Consider the following 13,971-nt stretch of genomic DNA (forward strand, 5'->3'; position numbering starts at 1 on the left):
GTCATTTTTACTATATGTAGGACTGCAAGGCAACAAAATTTCATTCAGACCGCAATGAATGACATTGAATGACAATAAAGGCTACTTGACTTGACTTGACTTTTATACATTTGGTTTGACCATATAGAAATTACAGCAGTGTTTATACATAGAAATCCCTACAAAAACCTTCCGAGTGTTTCCCAATCAGAAACCTTGGATGAACTTTGAGATCCGCACTCTCCTGAAGTCCAGACACAGGGCATTCACCTCCAATGATACAGTGGCCTACATGAAGACAGGATACGACCTTGGTAAGGCCATCAAAAAGGCCAAAAGGGACTTCTGCTCCAAACTGGAGGACGAGACAGATGTTCGGCAGCTGTGGCAGGGTCTGAATGCAATCACCTCCTACAAGGCAAAACCAGGAGGCAGCTCGAATGCCGGTGTAACATCACTCCCTGACGAGCTCAATGCGTTTTACGCACGCTTTGACAGGGAGAATACTGATGTGCTTTCCCGATCCCCCATTCGCTGCGATGGCATTTCAGTCTCAGTCACAGAGGCCGATGTCAGGAAATCCTTCAGAGGGGTGAACCCCCGAAAAGCACCTGGTCCTGATGGTATACCCGGTCGTGTTCTAAAAACCTGTGCGGACCAACTGGCGGGAGTTTTTACGGACATTTTCAACCTCTCACTTCTGAGGTCTGAGGTCCCCACCTGCTTTAAAAGGGCATCAATTATACCGGTGCCCAAGAAGAGTAAGGTGACAGTGCCCTCAATGACTATCGACCAGTGGCACTAACGCCGGTGGTGATGAAGTGCTTTGAGAGGTTGATCATGGAGCAAATCAACTCCTACATCGACAAAAACCTGGACCCACTGCAGTTCGCGTACCGCCACAACAGATCAACGGTGGATGCGATCTCGCTGGCCCTCCACTCCGCACTGGACCACTTGGACAACAAAAACTCATATGTCAGGCTGTTATTCATTGATTACAGCTCGGCATTTAACACAATCATCCCCTCCAAACTGGTTACCAAACTCGCAGAACTGGGTCTCTGCGCATCCCTCTGCAACTGGATCCTTGACTTCCTCGTCCACAGACCACAGTCTGTTCGTATTGGTGGAAATGTGTCAGCCTCGATAACAATCAGCACGGGAGCACCTCAAGGCTGCGTGCTCAGCCCCCTGCTGTACTCACTCTATACCCATGACTGCGTAGCGAACCACAGTGCGAACTCCATCATCAAGTTCGCTGACGACACCACTATTGTGGGGCGTATCACTGATGGGGATGAGTCAGAGTACAGAAGAGAGATCGAGCAACTGTCCATATGGTGTCAGCGCAATAACCTGGCCCTCAACACCAGCAAAACCAAGGAACTGATTGTGGACTTTGGAAGGAGTAGGAGGGGGACCCACAGCCCCATTTATATCAACGGGTCGATGGTTGAAAGGGTCAAGAACTTCAAATTCTTGGGCGTGCACATCTCTGAAGATCTTTCCTGGTCCGAGAACACTAATGCAATTATCAAAAAAGCTCATCAGCGCCTCTACTTCCTGAGAAGATTACGGAGAGTCGGATTGTCAAGGAAGACTCTCTCTAACTTCTACAGGTGCACAGTCGAGAGCATGCTGACCGGTTGCATCGTGGCTTGGTTCGGCAATTCGAGCGCCCTGGAGAGGAAAAGACTACAAAAAGTAGTAAACACTGCCCAGTCCATCATCTGCTCTGACCTTCCTTCCATCGAGGGGATTTATCGCAGTCGCTGCCTCAAAAAGGCTGGCAGTATCATCAAAGACCCACACCATCCTAGCCACACACTCATCTCCCTGCTACCTTCAGGTAGAAGTTACAGGAGCCTGAAGACTGCAACAACCAGGTTCAGGAATAGCTACTTCCCCTCAGCCATCAGGCTATTAAACCTGGCTCGGACAAACCTCTGATTATTAGCAACCACTTTCTGTTATTTGCACTACCAGTTTATTTATTCATGTGTGTATATATTTATATCATGGTATATGGACACATTTATCTGTTTTGTAGTAAATGCCTACTATTTTCTGTGTGCTTAAGCAAAGCAAGAATTTCATTGTCCTATACAGGGACACATGACAATAAACTCACTTGAACTTGAACTTGAACTAGTCCCCTTCCATTTCAGGGCACCATAATGTTTGGGACACAGCAATGTCATGTAAATGAAAGTAGTCATGTTTAGTATTTTGTTGCATATCCTTTGCAATGACAGCTTGAAGTCTGGGATTCATGGACATCACCAGTTGAAGGGTGTCTTCTCTGGTGATGCTCTGCCAGGCCTGTATTGTAGCCATGTTTAGCTTATGCTTGTTTTGGGGGCTAGTCCCCTTCAGTTTTCTCTTCAGCATATAAACAGTCCTCATGTTGATAAACAGCAATAAAAGTTTCCAAAGGTGATGGAAAGACTGGAGGAAAGACTAGGTGCTGAGAGCTCTCTTATACCTGCATTAATGAGGCAACTAAACACACCTGAGCAATTACAAACACCTGTGAAGCCATGTGTCCCAAACATTATGGTGCCCTAAAATGGGGGGACTATGTATAAACACTGCTGTAATTTCTACATGGTGAAACCAAAATGTATAAATATACCCTTTATTAAAATCTGACAATGTGTACTTTAACCACATGTGATTTTTTTTTTTTTTCTATTACAAATCTCAAATTGTGGAGTACAGAGGCAAATAAATAAATGATGGGTCTTTGTCCCAAACATTATGGAGGGCACTGTATAACCTTTTCATAATTTGGGCGTGGCCTGTAATTACAAACATAATTTGCTTGTTATCTCATGTTAGATTTGTACATTGGGTAATAGATGTAGGCTGTCTGAATCACATTTCACCAATTAGCCTGAAAAATAAAGTTTCAAACAGTTTTCTTAAAAGCAAGGGCTGTAGTTACACCTCAAAATTAAAGTAATGCTACTCTCAAATAGCAAATGATCACAGCAGTAATTTTAACACACAAACATTTTGCTTAACCGGATGAATAATGAAGAGTGTGATGTATGAGCCAAAGCTTAATATAAAAATCTAACAACTTAAGCTCCTTAATATACATTCTATTTAATTATCTTCCCACAATATGGTTTGTGCCCCAAATCAAAAGTAATTGTCCATTAGTTACCTTTTCCTCATTTATACTATTTTGAACATGCCACCAGAAATTTCAGGTCATTTTGTTGCTATGCTTCTGCTGGCTTTTAATGATTGTTGTGTTTGTTTGTGTTTTGTGTTGCATGTTACAGAAATCTTTCAATGTTTCCTATCAGCCCGTGAAGTTGCTCGCGGCCGTGACCGGGAGAGATTGAGCAGCACGCCTGGAATCGGCACGGGTCCTGCTGCCCGGCTGGACGATCCACCATCTCAGCTGAGAGAAGAGCGGCGAGTCAGCACTGGGCTTGCAGAAGGACAGGACCATTACACAGCAGCGTGCAACTCTGTTATTCATCGCTGTGCACTGCTTATTCTGGGAGTCACCCCGGCCATACAAGAGTTGCACCAAAAGGACGAGGGGCTAAAAGGAAATGGTGTTTCCGGAGTTAATGACGGACTTGGTTTTATGACCAGGTTGGTAACTTATTTTATACAATACAATACAATACAATACTGTTTATTGTCATTTGAACCTCAAATGAAGTTCAAATGAAATTTGATTTCTGCAGTCATACAACAAGAAAAGAACCAAGACACACACCAACACAATTTACACAAACATCCATCACAGTGAATCTCCTCCTCACTGTGATGGAAGGCAAGTCTTGTCTCTCCCCTGCTCTCCATTCTTCTCCCGATGTCAAAGTCAAAGCCCCCGGTGGGCGATGGTAAGTCCTACGACCATGAAGGCCGCGCCGGGCGATGCAAGGCCGTGCTCCGGGTCTTGACGTTGGAGCCCCCGGCGGGCGCTAGCATTTGTAAATGATATAACCATAACTGTTTCATGAATGTCCATCAGATAGAGAAAAAAAAGTAATTGACGTATATTAGGCAGATATGGGCCAGACACTGGCACAGATAGACAGCTTGGTTGGCAGCAAAATACAGTGTTGGAGGAACTTGTCTGTTCAGACAGTGTCTGTGGAGGCAATTGATGGGTGACTTTTGGGTTGGGACTCATCTTCAGACTGCTTGGGCCAAATTCCTGCTTCCTGGCTTTATAACTCTGAGTTGCATTGGAATTTTTCACAGTGCACTCCAGAAAACAACTTGTCTTAATCCCTCTAGCACAGTATGTATATGTAATTGGAACTGTAGTTATACAGTTGGAGCTTTTACAGGAAACAAGACCAGTAAACCCACTTTGCGAAGCCAAGGCTCTTCATTTATGATTGCACTAAAAAACAAAATACTTTTGTTTTGGAAAACTTTTTAACATCTTACAGTAACAGTCAGAAAGGTTTCCTTGGCGAGCATATCTATAACCATGCAAACAAGGAATTGTATTACATGTATGAGAAAATCATCTGAATTAAAATCTCTACAACAGTTTCTTATTGAACTGGGACGCTGGATTCTTCTTAATTACACTTATAAATGTATTGCATTTTGTTAAGTACTCGTTATGTTGGTCTTAATTACATCTCATTGGATATTATCTTAAAACTATTTCAATGTTGAATTACAGTGTGTATCAGAGCAATATTGTTGTGCGTATATAACATGTGGAGAACATCCGTGATAACACTACTTGTTTCTTCTAGGAGTGAAAGCTTGACAGCAGAAACCCATTCCGTGCAATCAAATTCTACCTATAAACTGACTAAATCAAGAAGTGAATCAGACTTGTCTCAGCCTGACTCAGACGAGGAAGTCTGTGCTTTTGTGAGTATTACAGTCATGAAGGCTGCTTCAGTTATGAGGAATGTTAACTCACGAAAACAACTGCCACTGGGCTAGTGCTGGTTTGAATTATACCGGACATGCTTTGAATAGTTGGTGTCACTTATATATGTGATATGTCATATCTATCAGTGATGTCCCCATGTACCTGCTGCCATTGTCCTATTTGTGATGGCAGTTGCTGTAAATTAGGTTTATTATATTGGAACTTTGATGCTTTGGTAAAAACGTGCCACCTTTAAAGAGTGCTTTTTTGTCCTTTTGCTGATTCTAACTCGGCTAATTTTACAAGACACACAATGATACAGAAAATGTATTCCAAAGCATTCAAAGTGGCACAGTAGTAGAGTAGCTGCGTTACAGAGCCAGAGGCCCGGGTTCAATCCTGACATTGGGTGCTGTCTGTATTGAGTTTGTACGTTCTCCCCTTGACCACCGGGTTTTCACCGGGTGCTCCGATTTCTTCCTTCATTCGAAAGACATACTGGTTTGTACTTTAATTCGCTTCACTAAATTGAGTCCCTAGTGTGTAGGATAGAACTAGTGTACGGGGATTGCTGGTCAACACGCACTAGGTGGGCTGAAGGATCTGTTTCCATGCTGTATCTCTAAACTAAACATTGAAGATGCTATTGGAGCACCCTTGGCTAGGATCACCTGGCAATTACATTTTTGGATCATGTTGCATCCTTTAAAACATGAAATTTGGCTGGCCATTTAAAATTTGTGTGTAGTCCTCACTACACTGACATGAAGGTGCAATCGGTGATTCAAGTCGTGATGTAAATTTCCGTTCAAAATACTATTTAGAATATTGTGTGGAGAGTTGGACGTGTTGTCCTAATACACTGAATGTAAAAAATTGCCGTCTCTGCCCAAACAAAGTGTTGTCCCAATCCCCCTTTCCACCCCCCAGCCCCCCCCCCCACTCACTAACCTGACTACTATGATATCTCCCCCCTGATCTTTCCCCTGACCTCAAGTCGGCAATCCGTCAATGTCACTTTGTCTAAATCCTGGAAGTGGATTGTATGAACACCTTCAGAAGACTTAGTTCAAGAAGAAGAACCACCATATTATCAAGGACAGTTAAAGATGGACAATAAATATTGGCTTTGTCAATGATGCATGCATTTAGTTTAGTTTAGAGATACAGCACGGAAACAGGCCCATCGGCCCACCGGGTCCGCGCCGACCAGCGATCCCCGCACATTAACACTATCCTACACCCACTGGGGACAATTTTTACATTTACCAAGCCAATTAACCTACAAACCTGTACGTCTTTGGAATGTGTGAGGAAACCGAAGATCACGAAGAAAACCCATGCAGGTCACTGGGAGAACGTACAAACTCCGTACAGACTGCACCCGTAATTGGGATCGAAACTGGTTTTCTGGCGCTGCATTCACTGTATGGCAGCAACTCTACCACTGCGCCACCGTGACTTTCAAATATGAACAAAAAAAAACCAAAGCCTATTCCACTTCCGTTAGTCTAAGACCATAAAGAATGAAGAGGAATCCACGCAGAAGAGGAGCCAAAATGAGGAAAACTCCCTGCAGCCTGGGCTCTGTGATCATTGTTGATGAATATCACTTACCTTAACTATTCTCAAACTATTTGCCTATTATCCCACACTTCTGCCTTGCCTCTCACCAATTTGAAACATTAGACAATTTTGCCATTTATTTTCCCCCAACACCAATGTAAATTCAAATCCAAAGTTGTCAATTCAGTAATACATCCTGAATACAACTAATGATTGTTTTACACTCCTTTTTCCCGATTACATAATTCCGTAGTTCTGACCAGTGAGCATATAAGGGCAGCACGGAGGCACAGCTGGTCGAACTGCTGCCTCACAGCAGCAGAGATCCACGTTCAATCCTGACCATGAATGCTGACTGTGTAGAGTTTGCACGTTCTACCAGTGCTCCAGTTTCCTCCCACATCCCAAAGACGTGAGGGTTTGTAGGTTTATTGGCCTCTGCAAATGCCCCTAGTGTATAAGGTGTAGATGAGAGAGTGAGATAACATAGAACTAGTATGAATGGGTGATCAATGGTCAGCGTGGACTTGGTAGGATGGAGAGCTTGTTTCCATGCTGTGTCTTTAAACTAAACTAAACTAAAGATAAAGGTGCGTGTATTATATAACTATTTCGGATGTACTAAAATTTGTATGAACATATGTTTAATAAAACAGGGTTTTCTTTCATTATGCAGTAGGTGTATCAATTCTACATATGATTAAAACCTACATTAACTTAAATGTTAATCATGATTGTGTTTTGTAAACTTAAAACTGTAGTATCCTTATGGTTATGTATAATTTAGAACTGGCGATATAAATTGACGTAAGTTTATCAATGAGGTTACTGTAAATCTGAAGGCAGTGGTTTAATTTAGTTTAGAGATACAGCGCAGAAACTGGCCCTTCGGCCCACTAAATCCATGACCAGCGACCCACGCACATTAACACTTTCCTACACACATTAGGGACAATTTCTTGCACTTACATCAAGCCAATTAACCTACAAACCTGCACGTCTTTGGAATGTGGGAGGAAACTGGAGACCTCGGTGAAAACCCATGCAGGTCATAGGGAAAACGTACAAACTCTTTCAGTATGTTAAATGACAACACTCTTTTAGCTGAAATAGCATTCTATTTTATGTGATCTGTGTCTTAAAAGCTCTTAATTTTATTCTTTGTGTAAAGAACTCCAGAAGAAATGTGGATATGGATTTAACATCAGTTCAACGAAAACGTGGTGAGTCGATTGTGTTATTCTTAGGATATTTTTGTAATTTGGATGTTAGTGCAGTGGTGAAATTTGCAAAAGCACCCCGTACATTTCTGTTTAATTTATTTAATCAGATTGTATTAAGTAATCAGATTATTACATTTGTAGCATTGGTGTCATATGTTAGGTGGTTAAAGCATCTTACCTTTGCCTTCTGTTTAATTTCAAGCTCTTAACTCTGTCGTACCAGCTTTTAATTTACTTGTCCCAGCTGGTGCTTAATTTAGGACAATAATCATAGTCTTTCTGTTCAGGAAATGTATTTGAGTGTATACTTTGTGACTTGTACATTATGTTAACAAAAGCAATTTGTGTAGAATAGTACATTTTAGGTCAATCTTAATGTTAATTCAATAAAATATTCAAATTGTGTGATGCTTCATAATACTTGCATAATGTTAAAATTGCGTGGGAGACAATAATTGGTGTGGCATGGCATTAATTATTTCTACAGTTAGTTTAAACTGTTGTTTGAAACTTTCTAATGGCTGATCAACTTTCATGGATATTTAATGCCTGACGCATCTAACTGGCTTTAATTATAAGCATGTGTTGTATCAAATGTTTCCTTTTGTCTTCTGATTTTGTGTGGTAGTGTGTTTACTCCTTGTTGGCCAGTTGAGTCCCAGAACCAAGAGGAGCTGCAAGCAAGTAAATGATGGCATGTTTAACTTTATTAAAACTTCAAGCTTGCCCATGTATTTTATGGCAATGAAGTATATACTGTCATTTAACTATGCATTGGTTTGTTCCATCTGTTCAGCCAGCCGGCCAGATCGTTATCTGTGTGGCTTTGCCTTGGTGACGGTCCTCAGTTTTAGCGTTGATCTCCGAACGCCATATCCCTTGATTCACTTAAATTCAAAAAACGATGAATCTTTGAATTTAATAATCACTGACATCTGCCATAATCCCCTTGGATGGAGAATTCCAAAGATTCATCATCTCTTGGTGAAGGGATTTCTTCTCATCTCAGTCCTGTGGCCAAGCTGTTATATTCGTTAAGACATTTCTTCTGCATCCCTGTCAAGGCCCTGTAGAATTTTTGTTTCGCTGTGAAATTGCTTGTCTTTCGAATAATTACCATAGAATATAGGCCCAGTTGCTGAGGACAATTGCCCTTCATCTCAGCAGTATTTTAGTGTGAATCTTTGTTGCACTCCTTACTTCTGAAAGTATATCCAGTGATCAGATACGACAGCGGACATTTACCTGTTCTAGAATACAGAGAAAACGTTCTTGGGATTCTCTTGTTACAGCGTTTATAGCGTCGTTTGGATTTGCAATGAGCTTGCGCAACAGTTGCAAAAGCATTTTGTAGAATTTTAAACGAAGGATCTTTAAGGTCTCTTGGTTGGTCAATAATTGTCCTCTCCTCAGTCCACACCTCACAATCCTTCTAAATGTTCTGTGTGGTTTGGAATAAACGGAGGTCCTGGCAGTTTGTGCTGCTTTGATTTGCTTTTTGCATGATCATTATCTTTGTTGATTTTGATTCAATATCTAACAATGAAGTTTGTGGTTTTCTTGGGGTCCTACACTGACTTATTTCCATTATTCTCTGCTCCACAGGACCTCCTTATAGCACCGATTCCCTGAGAACTTCTTGGACGTGGCTGAAATACAGTAGAGATGCATCCTATGATACTTCCCCCTTGTCTAATACACTGGAATTTGGTTTGAACCAGTCATTCGGAATTCACGCCTTTATTGATAATGTGGTTAATTTTGTGAGTGGAGGCGTTGGCACTTCCCCAGCTTTTAAAGAGCCCGAAGAAAATATGTCCTCCAACCCTCAAGCCATCATCATTGCAATGGAACAGCAGCAGATGAGGTCTGAGGTAAGTAGTAGGTATTCGTGTTTGCTTTTTATCGAGTTAAACACGTCAGCTATAATAATGAACATGCCCCATAGATTCACAAGAATTCTGAATTGATACCGGGCAAAATAAATATGAAGAAAGACTTAAAAAGGAACTTCCTTCATTTGACTGCCACAGAGTACAGAACAATATGCTAGAAGTGTTTTGAATGATGGAAAGTAGATAGAAATGTACTGTTTGCTGTACCTATCACTGGGTACTGGGCCTGTATTCGCTGGAGTTTAGAACAATGAGGGGGGACCACATTGAAACTTACCGAATATACCGAGCCTGGATAGAGTGGATGTGGAGTGGATGTATCCACTGGTTGGAGAGTTATGCATAGAAACAGGTGCAAGAGTAGGCCATTCGGCCCTTCGAGCCTGCACCGCCATTTAATATGATCATGGCTGATCATTCAACTCAGTATCCTGTACCTGCCTTCTCCATACCATCTGATCCCTTTAGCCACAAGGGCCACATCTAACTCCCTCTTAAATATAGCCAATGAACTGGCCTCAACTACCTTCTGCACCAGAAGCCATAGCCTCAGAATAAAAGGACGTACCTTTAGAAAGGAAATGAGGAGGAATTTCTTTGGCATGAATCTGTGGAATTTCTTTGGTGATGAATCTGTGGAATTCATTGCCACAGACGCTGTGGAGGCCAAGCTATTCGACATTTTTAAGGTGCACATGGCCAAATTCTTGATTAGCACGGGTGTCGGAGATAATGGGGAGAAGGCAGGAGAATGGGGTTGTGAGGAAAAGATAGATCAGCCATGATTGAATGGCAGAGTAGACCTGATGGTCTGAATGGCCTAATGCTGCTACTATAACATGAACTTATCAGGTCATTTCTGGAATGATAGATCACTGGTACAATATTAAATGGAGGAGATAATTGCTGAGGTGTGTGAGGCTGCGGATCTCATCTTCAGCATTCAATGTCAAATTGACTGGGTACATGAAGGAAAGGATGGTGATGTGATTGGTAGCAGAGTAGCCAGATATGATTAGACTATTTGCTCATGCAGCCTACTTTGGTAACGGTGGAAGCGTGGATGTTGGATCCAGTGTCTTAACACTTTTGTGTGGGATATAATTAATTTAATTATAACAATTAATCACAGTGAAGTTGTGCTAAAGCTACGGATTCCGTGATCTTTAGCCTCACCAATGGCCTACGATGATTAAACCTCCCCTCTTTTTCTCTCCTGCCCAAACTAACACCCATGAGGTCCCACCCATCCAAGCCTTGTATCTCATGAATACCTATTGCAGACCAACCTCCCTGCACTCTCCCACCTCCACACCATGCACAACTTGGACATGACCTTGCCTATTCTATTTTTAAGTAGTTGGCACCAGGGCAGCACAGTGGCACTGTGGTAAAGTTGCTGCCTAAAGTAGCACCAGAGATCCGGGTTCGATCCTGACCATGGGTGTCTATCTGTTGGGAGTTTGTACGTTCTCCCTGTGACTGCATGGGTTTTCGCCGGGTGTTCCGGTTTCCTCCCACACTCCAAAGATGTACAGGTTTGTAGGTTAATTGGCTTTGGTAAATTTTTTAATTGTCCCTAGTGTGTAGGATAGTGTTAGTGTATGGCGTGACCACTGGTCGGCGTGTACTCGGTGGGCCGAAGGGCCTGTTTCCGCACTGTATCTCCATACTAAACTAAACTGGTTAACATATGTATGAAATTTTTAAACATGGTGTGCAGTGAAATAATGGTCAATAATCGTTCATGTCAAGTTTATTTTTGGATGAATTCTAATTGATATTAATGCAAAGAATCAAACTAAATGATTAGAATTTAAGATTCTGTAACTTCACATTTATGTTTAATGCATTGTAGCTTCGACTGGCATCGCTTCATCAAATCCTGGTGTTGCTTTCTGGAATGGAGGAAAAGGGCAGCCAGTTTGCAGGAAACAATTGCCTGGCATCATGGTTCCACTCTGCTTCTTTGCTCACTTCAGTCCGACTGCAATTTCTTGCAGGATGCTTTGGCCTGGGCACAGTCGGAAATATAGAAATCAACGGTGAAAGTGTTCAACTGCATCACTATCAGGTAAAAAAGGACACAAAGCACTGGAGTAACTCAGTGTTTCAGGCAGCATCCCTGGAGAATATGAATAGGTGACATTTTGAGTCGGGAACCTTCTTCAGATTCAGTCTGAAGAAGGGTCCTGACCCGAAACGTCACCTATCCATGTTCGTGTGAGATGCTGCCCGATCTAGCAAGTTACTTCAGCACTTTTTTAAAATGTAAACCAGCATCTATAGGTCCTTGTTTCTGCATTTCACTATCAGGTACACGTTTATTGTGAATAGCAAGTCTGCAAGAGAGGAAATAATCTTAAATTCAATGATAACATAAAAATAACATCAACACAGTTAATGAAGGTAAAAATTTAAGTGCAAATAGGCTCTTTGTTTCTTAATATAAATTCAAGCGTTTTGCCAAACACTTGCTCAGTCTGCCAAAGCCTATTTGGATCTCCCATTTGCTAGCCATTGTCTGCTATTCTTCCCATTCCCATATCAACCTCTGTGTCCTTGGCTTTCTCCATTGCCAGAGGGAGACCACACACAAACTGGAGAATCAGCACCTCGTTATCTGCTTGGGTAGCTTATAACCCAAAAAATAAACATTTAAAATCTTCAATGTTTCCAATTTCTGTTAACTTATCTAAAATTAGAGAAGTTAATGTTGAATCCATTGGGTTTAAGCTACCCAAGAGGAATATGAGGTGCTGTTCCTCCAGTTTGCGCATGGCCTCACTCTGGCAATGGAGGAGGCTTGAAACATCTACCCCTAGACTTTCTCCCTTGCTCCATCCAGGGACTCCAGCAGTCTTTCCATGACAGCAGAAGGTTTATGTGCACTTCATCTAACCTCATTTACTACATCCGGTGTTCCCGATGTGGTCTTACATCGTTGAGACCAAGCGTTGACTTGGAGACTGTTTTGCCGAACATTTGAGCTTGGTCCGCCTAGACCTACTGAATCTCCTGGTTGCTATCCATTTTAACTCTCCTTCCCATATCCATACTGACCTTTCTGTCCTAGGCCTCCCCCATTACCAGAATGAGGCCACATGCAAACTGGAGGAACAGCACCTCACATTCCGCTGGGATAGCTTACTACCCAACATTGAATTCTCCAATGTTGGGCAACCTGACAACCACCCAGCTACCCAGAGATGCTGCCTGATCAGCTGAGTTATACTCCAGCACTATTTTTGTCACATTCGTATTTCCCCGCATGGTTTATAAATGAATATTTCTATATGTTTAATGTAAAAAAATATTCTCATGAGTAGCTGTTAGAAGTGATTTAGTTTGTCAATCTGGCCCTTTACAACAAATTTGTACACCATGTGTTTTACCCTGACTACTGGCATTTTTTTTGATTGAGAAGTTAATCATGTGCCTCATCTGCCCTCTGAGATGAATAAAACAAAGGGGCTATGTTGAAGAGGAGCAGAAGTTTTTCTAGTGATATCATTCCCTCTAGCAATTTTGCTAAACAAATTATCTTCATTTCTTGATAGTTCTGATTTTTCTATTAGATTAGATTAGATTATTCCTTTAATAATCCTTTTCAGGAAATTACAGTGCCACGACAGCTTCAAGACAAACATAACACCACGCTTTCATACATAACAAGTTAAAATACGTTAAAATACAAGTTAAAATACAATTAATTTTAAAAAAGTGCAGTTATTTATGCAGTTACTGCATTTCCCTGTGTTATGAGCAACGACAGAAATACTTCTCTGCCTGTAAGGTGCTTCTGGATCTAAATTAAACCGTATTTATTTTCTTTTGAATTCCAGTATGTTTGTAAATATTATTGGTGTATAGTTATTGTGTTAAGGGCCTGTCCCACTTTCACGACCTATTTCATGACCTTTTTTTACTCGTGGACATTTTTCATCATGTTGAAAAAACGCCCCAACCTACTTGGTGCCACGAGTACCTACGACTAGCATCACAACCTACCTACGACCTCGTGACGGCTATGCTGCGAGTATGAGTCAAGGGCAAACTCGGCAGAAGTCGCGAATTAGGTCGTAAAAGTGGGACAGGCCCTTTATAAGATCAATACATTTTTACCAAACTTTTTAATTTGTTCATTCAGGATGGCATAAGAGCTGCTAAGAGAACCATTCAGTTGGACATCCAGGATGCAGTTCACAAGATCTACCAACAGCTGTCTGCTATTCTTGAGCGGGCTTTACAGGCAAACAAGCACCACATTGGTAAGGGACTGGACTATATCATAAAAACTGAAAGATATTGAGAAGCTGATTAAACAACGCAATTACAAATTTACTTTCCTCTCTTTATGCAGCATTATTTTTGGAAAGGTTTCAAGAATAAAACTAAATGTAAACACATAATTAGCAGGATACTTTACATATAA

The 13,971-nt window shown here is 41.5% G+C and overlaps 1 protein-coding gene across 12 annotated transcripts in view; it reads left to right on the forward strand.

Moving 5' to 3' along the window:
• Nucleotides 1-13,971, forward strand: part of herc1 (HECT and RLD domain containing E3 ubiquitin protein ligase family member 1) — a 217,426-nt gene that overhangs the window by 92,029 nt on the left and 111,426 nt on the right. For 8 of the 12 annotated variants that reach the window (XM_033014841.1, XM_033014842.1, XM_033014847.1 and 5 more), the window contains exons 23-29: nucleotides 3,276-3,597; nucleotides 4,728-4,848; nucleotides 7,590-7,641; nucleotides 8,270-8,335; nucleotides 9,247-9,515; nucleotides 11,395-11,610; nucleotides 13,687-13,807. In XM_033014841.1, the coding sequence (XP_032870732.1) occupies nucleotides 3,276-3,597; nucleotides 4,728-4,848; nucleotides 7,590-7,641; nucleotides 8,270-8,335; nucleotides 9,247-9,515; nucleotides 11,395-11,610; nucleotides 13,687-13,807 (1,167 nt within the window). The remainder of the gene's footprint in view (nucleotides 1-3,275; nucleotides 3,598-4,727; nucleotides 4,849-7,589; nucleotides 7,642-8,269; nucleotides 8,336-9,246; nucleotides 9,516-11,394; nucleotides 11,611-13,686; nucleotides 13,808-13,971) is intronic. The other 4 variants (XM_033014850.1, XM_033014852.1, XM_033014853.1 and 1 more) reach the window with 2 other exon arrangements.

The sequence above is a fragment of the Amblyraja radiata genome, chromosome X (genome assembly GCF_010909765.2).
Source record: "Amblyraja radiata isolate CabotCenter1 chromosome X, sAmbRad1.1.pri, whole genome shotgun sequence".
Taxonomy (NCBI): domain Eukaryota; kingdom Metazoa; phylum Chordata; class Chondrichthyes; order Rajiformes; family Rajidae; genus Amblyraja; species Amblyraja radiata.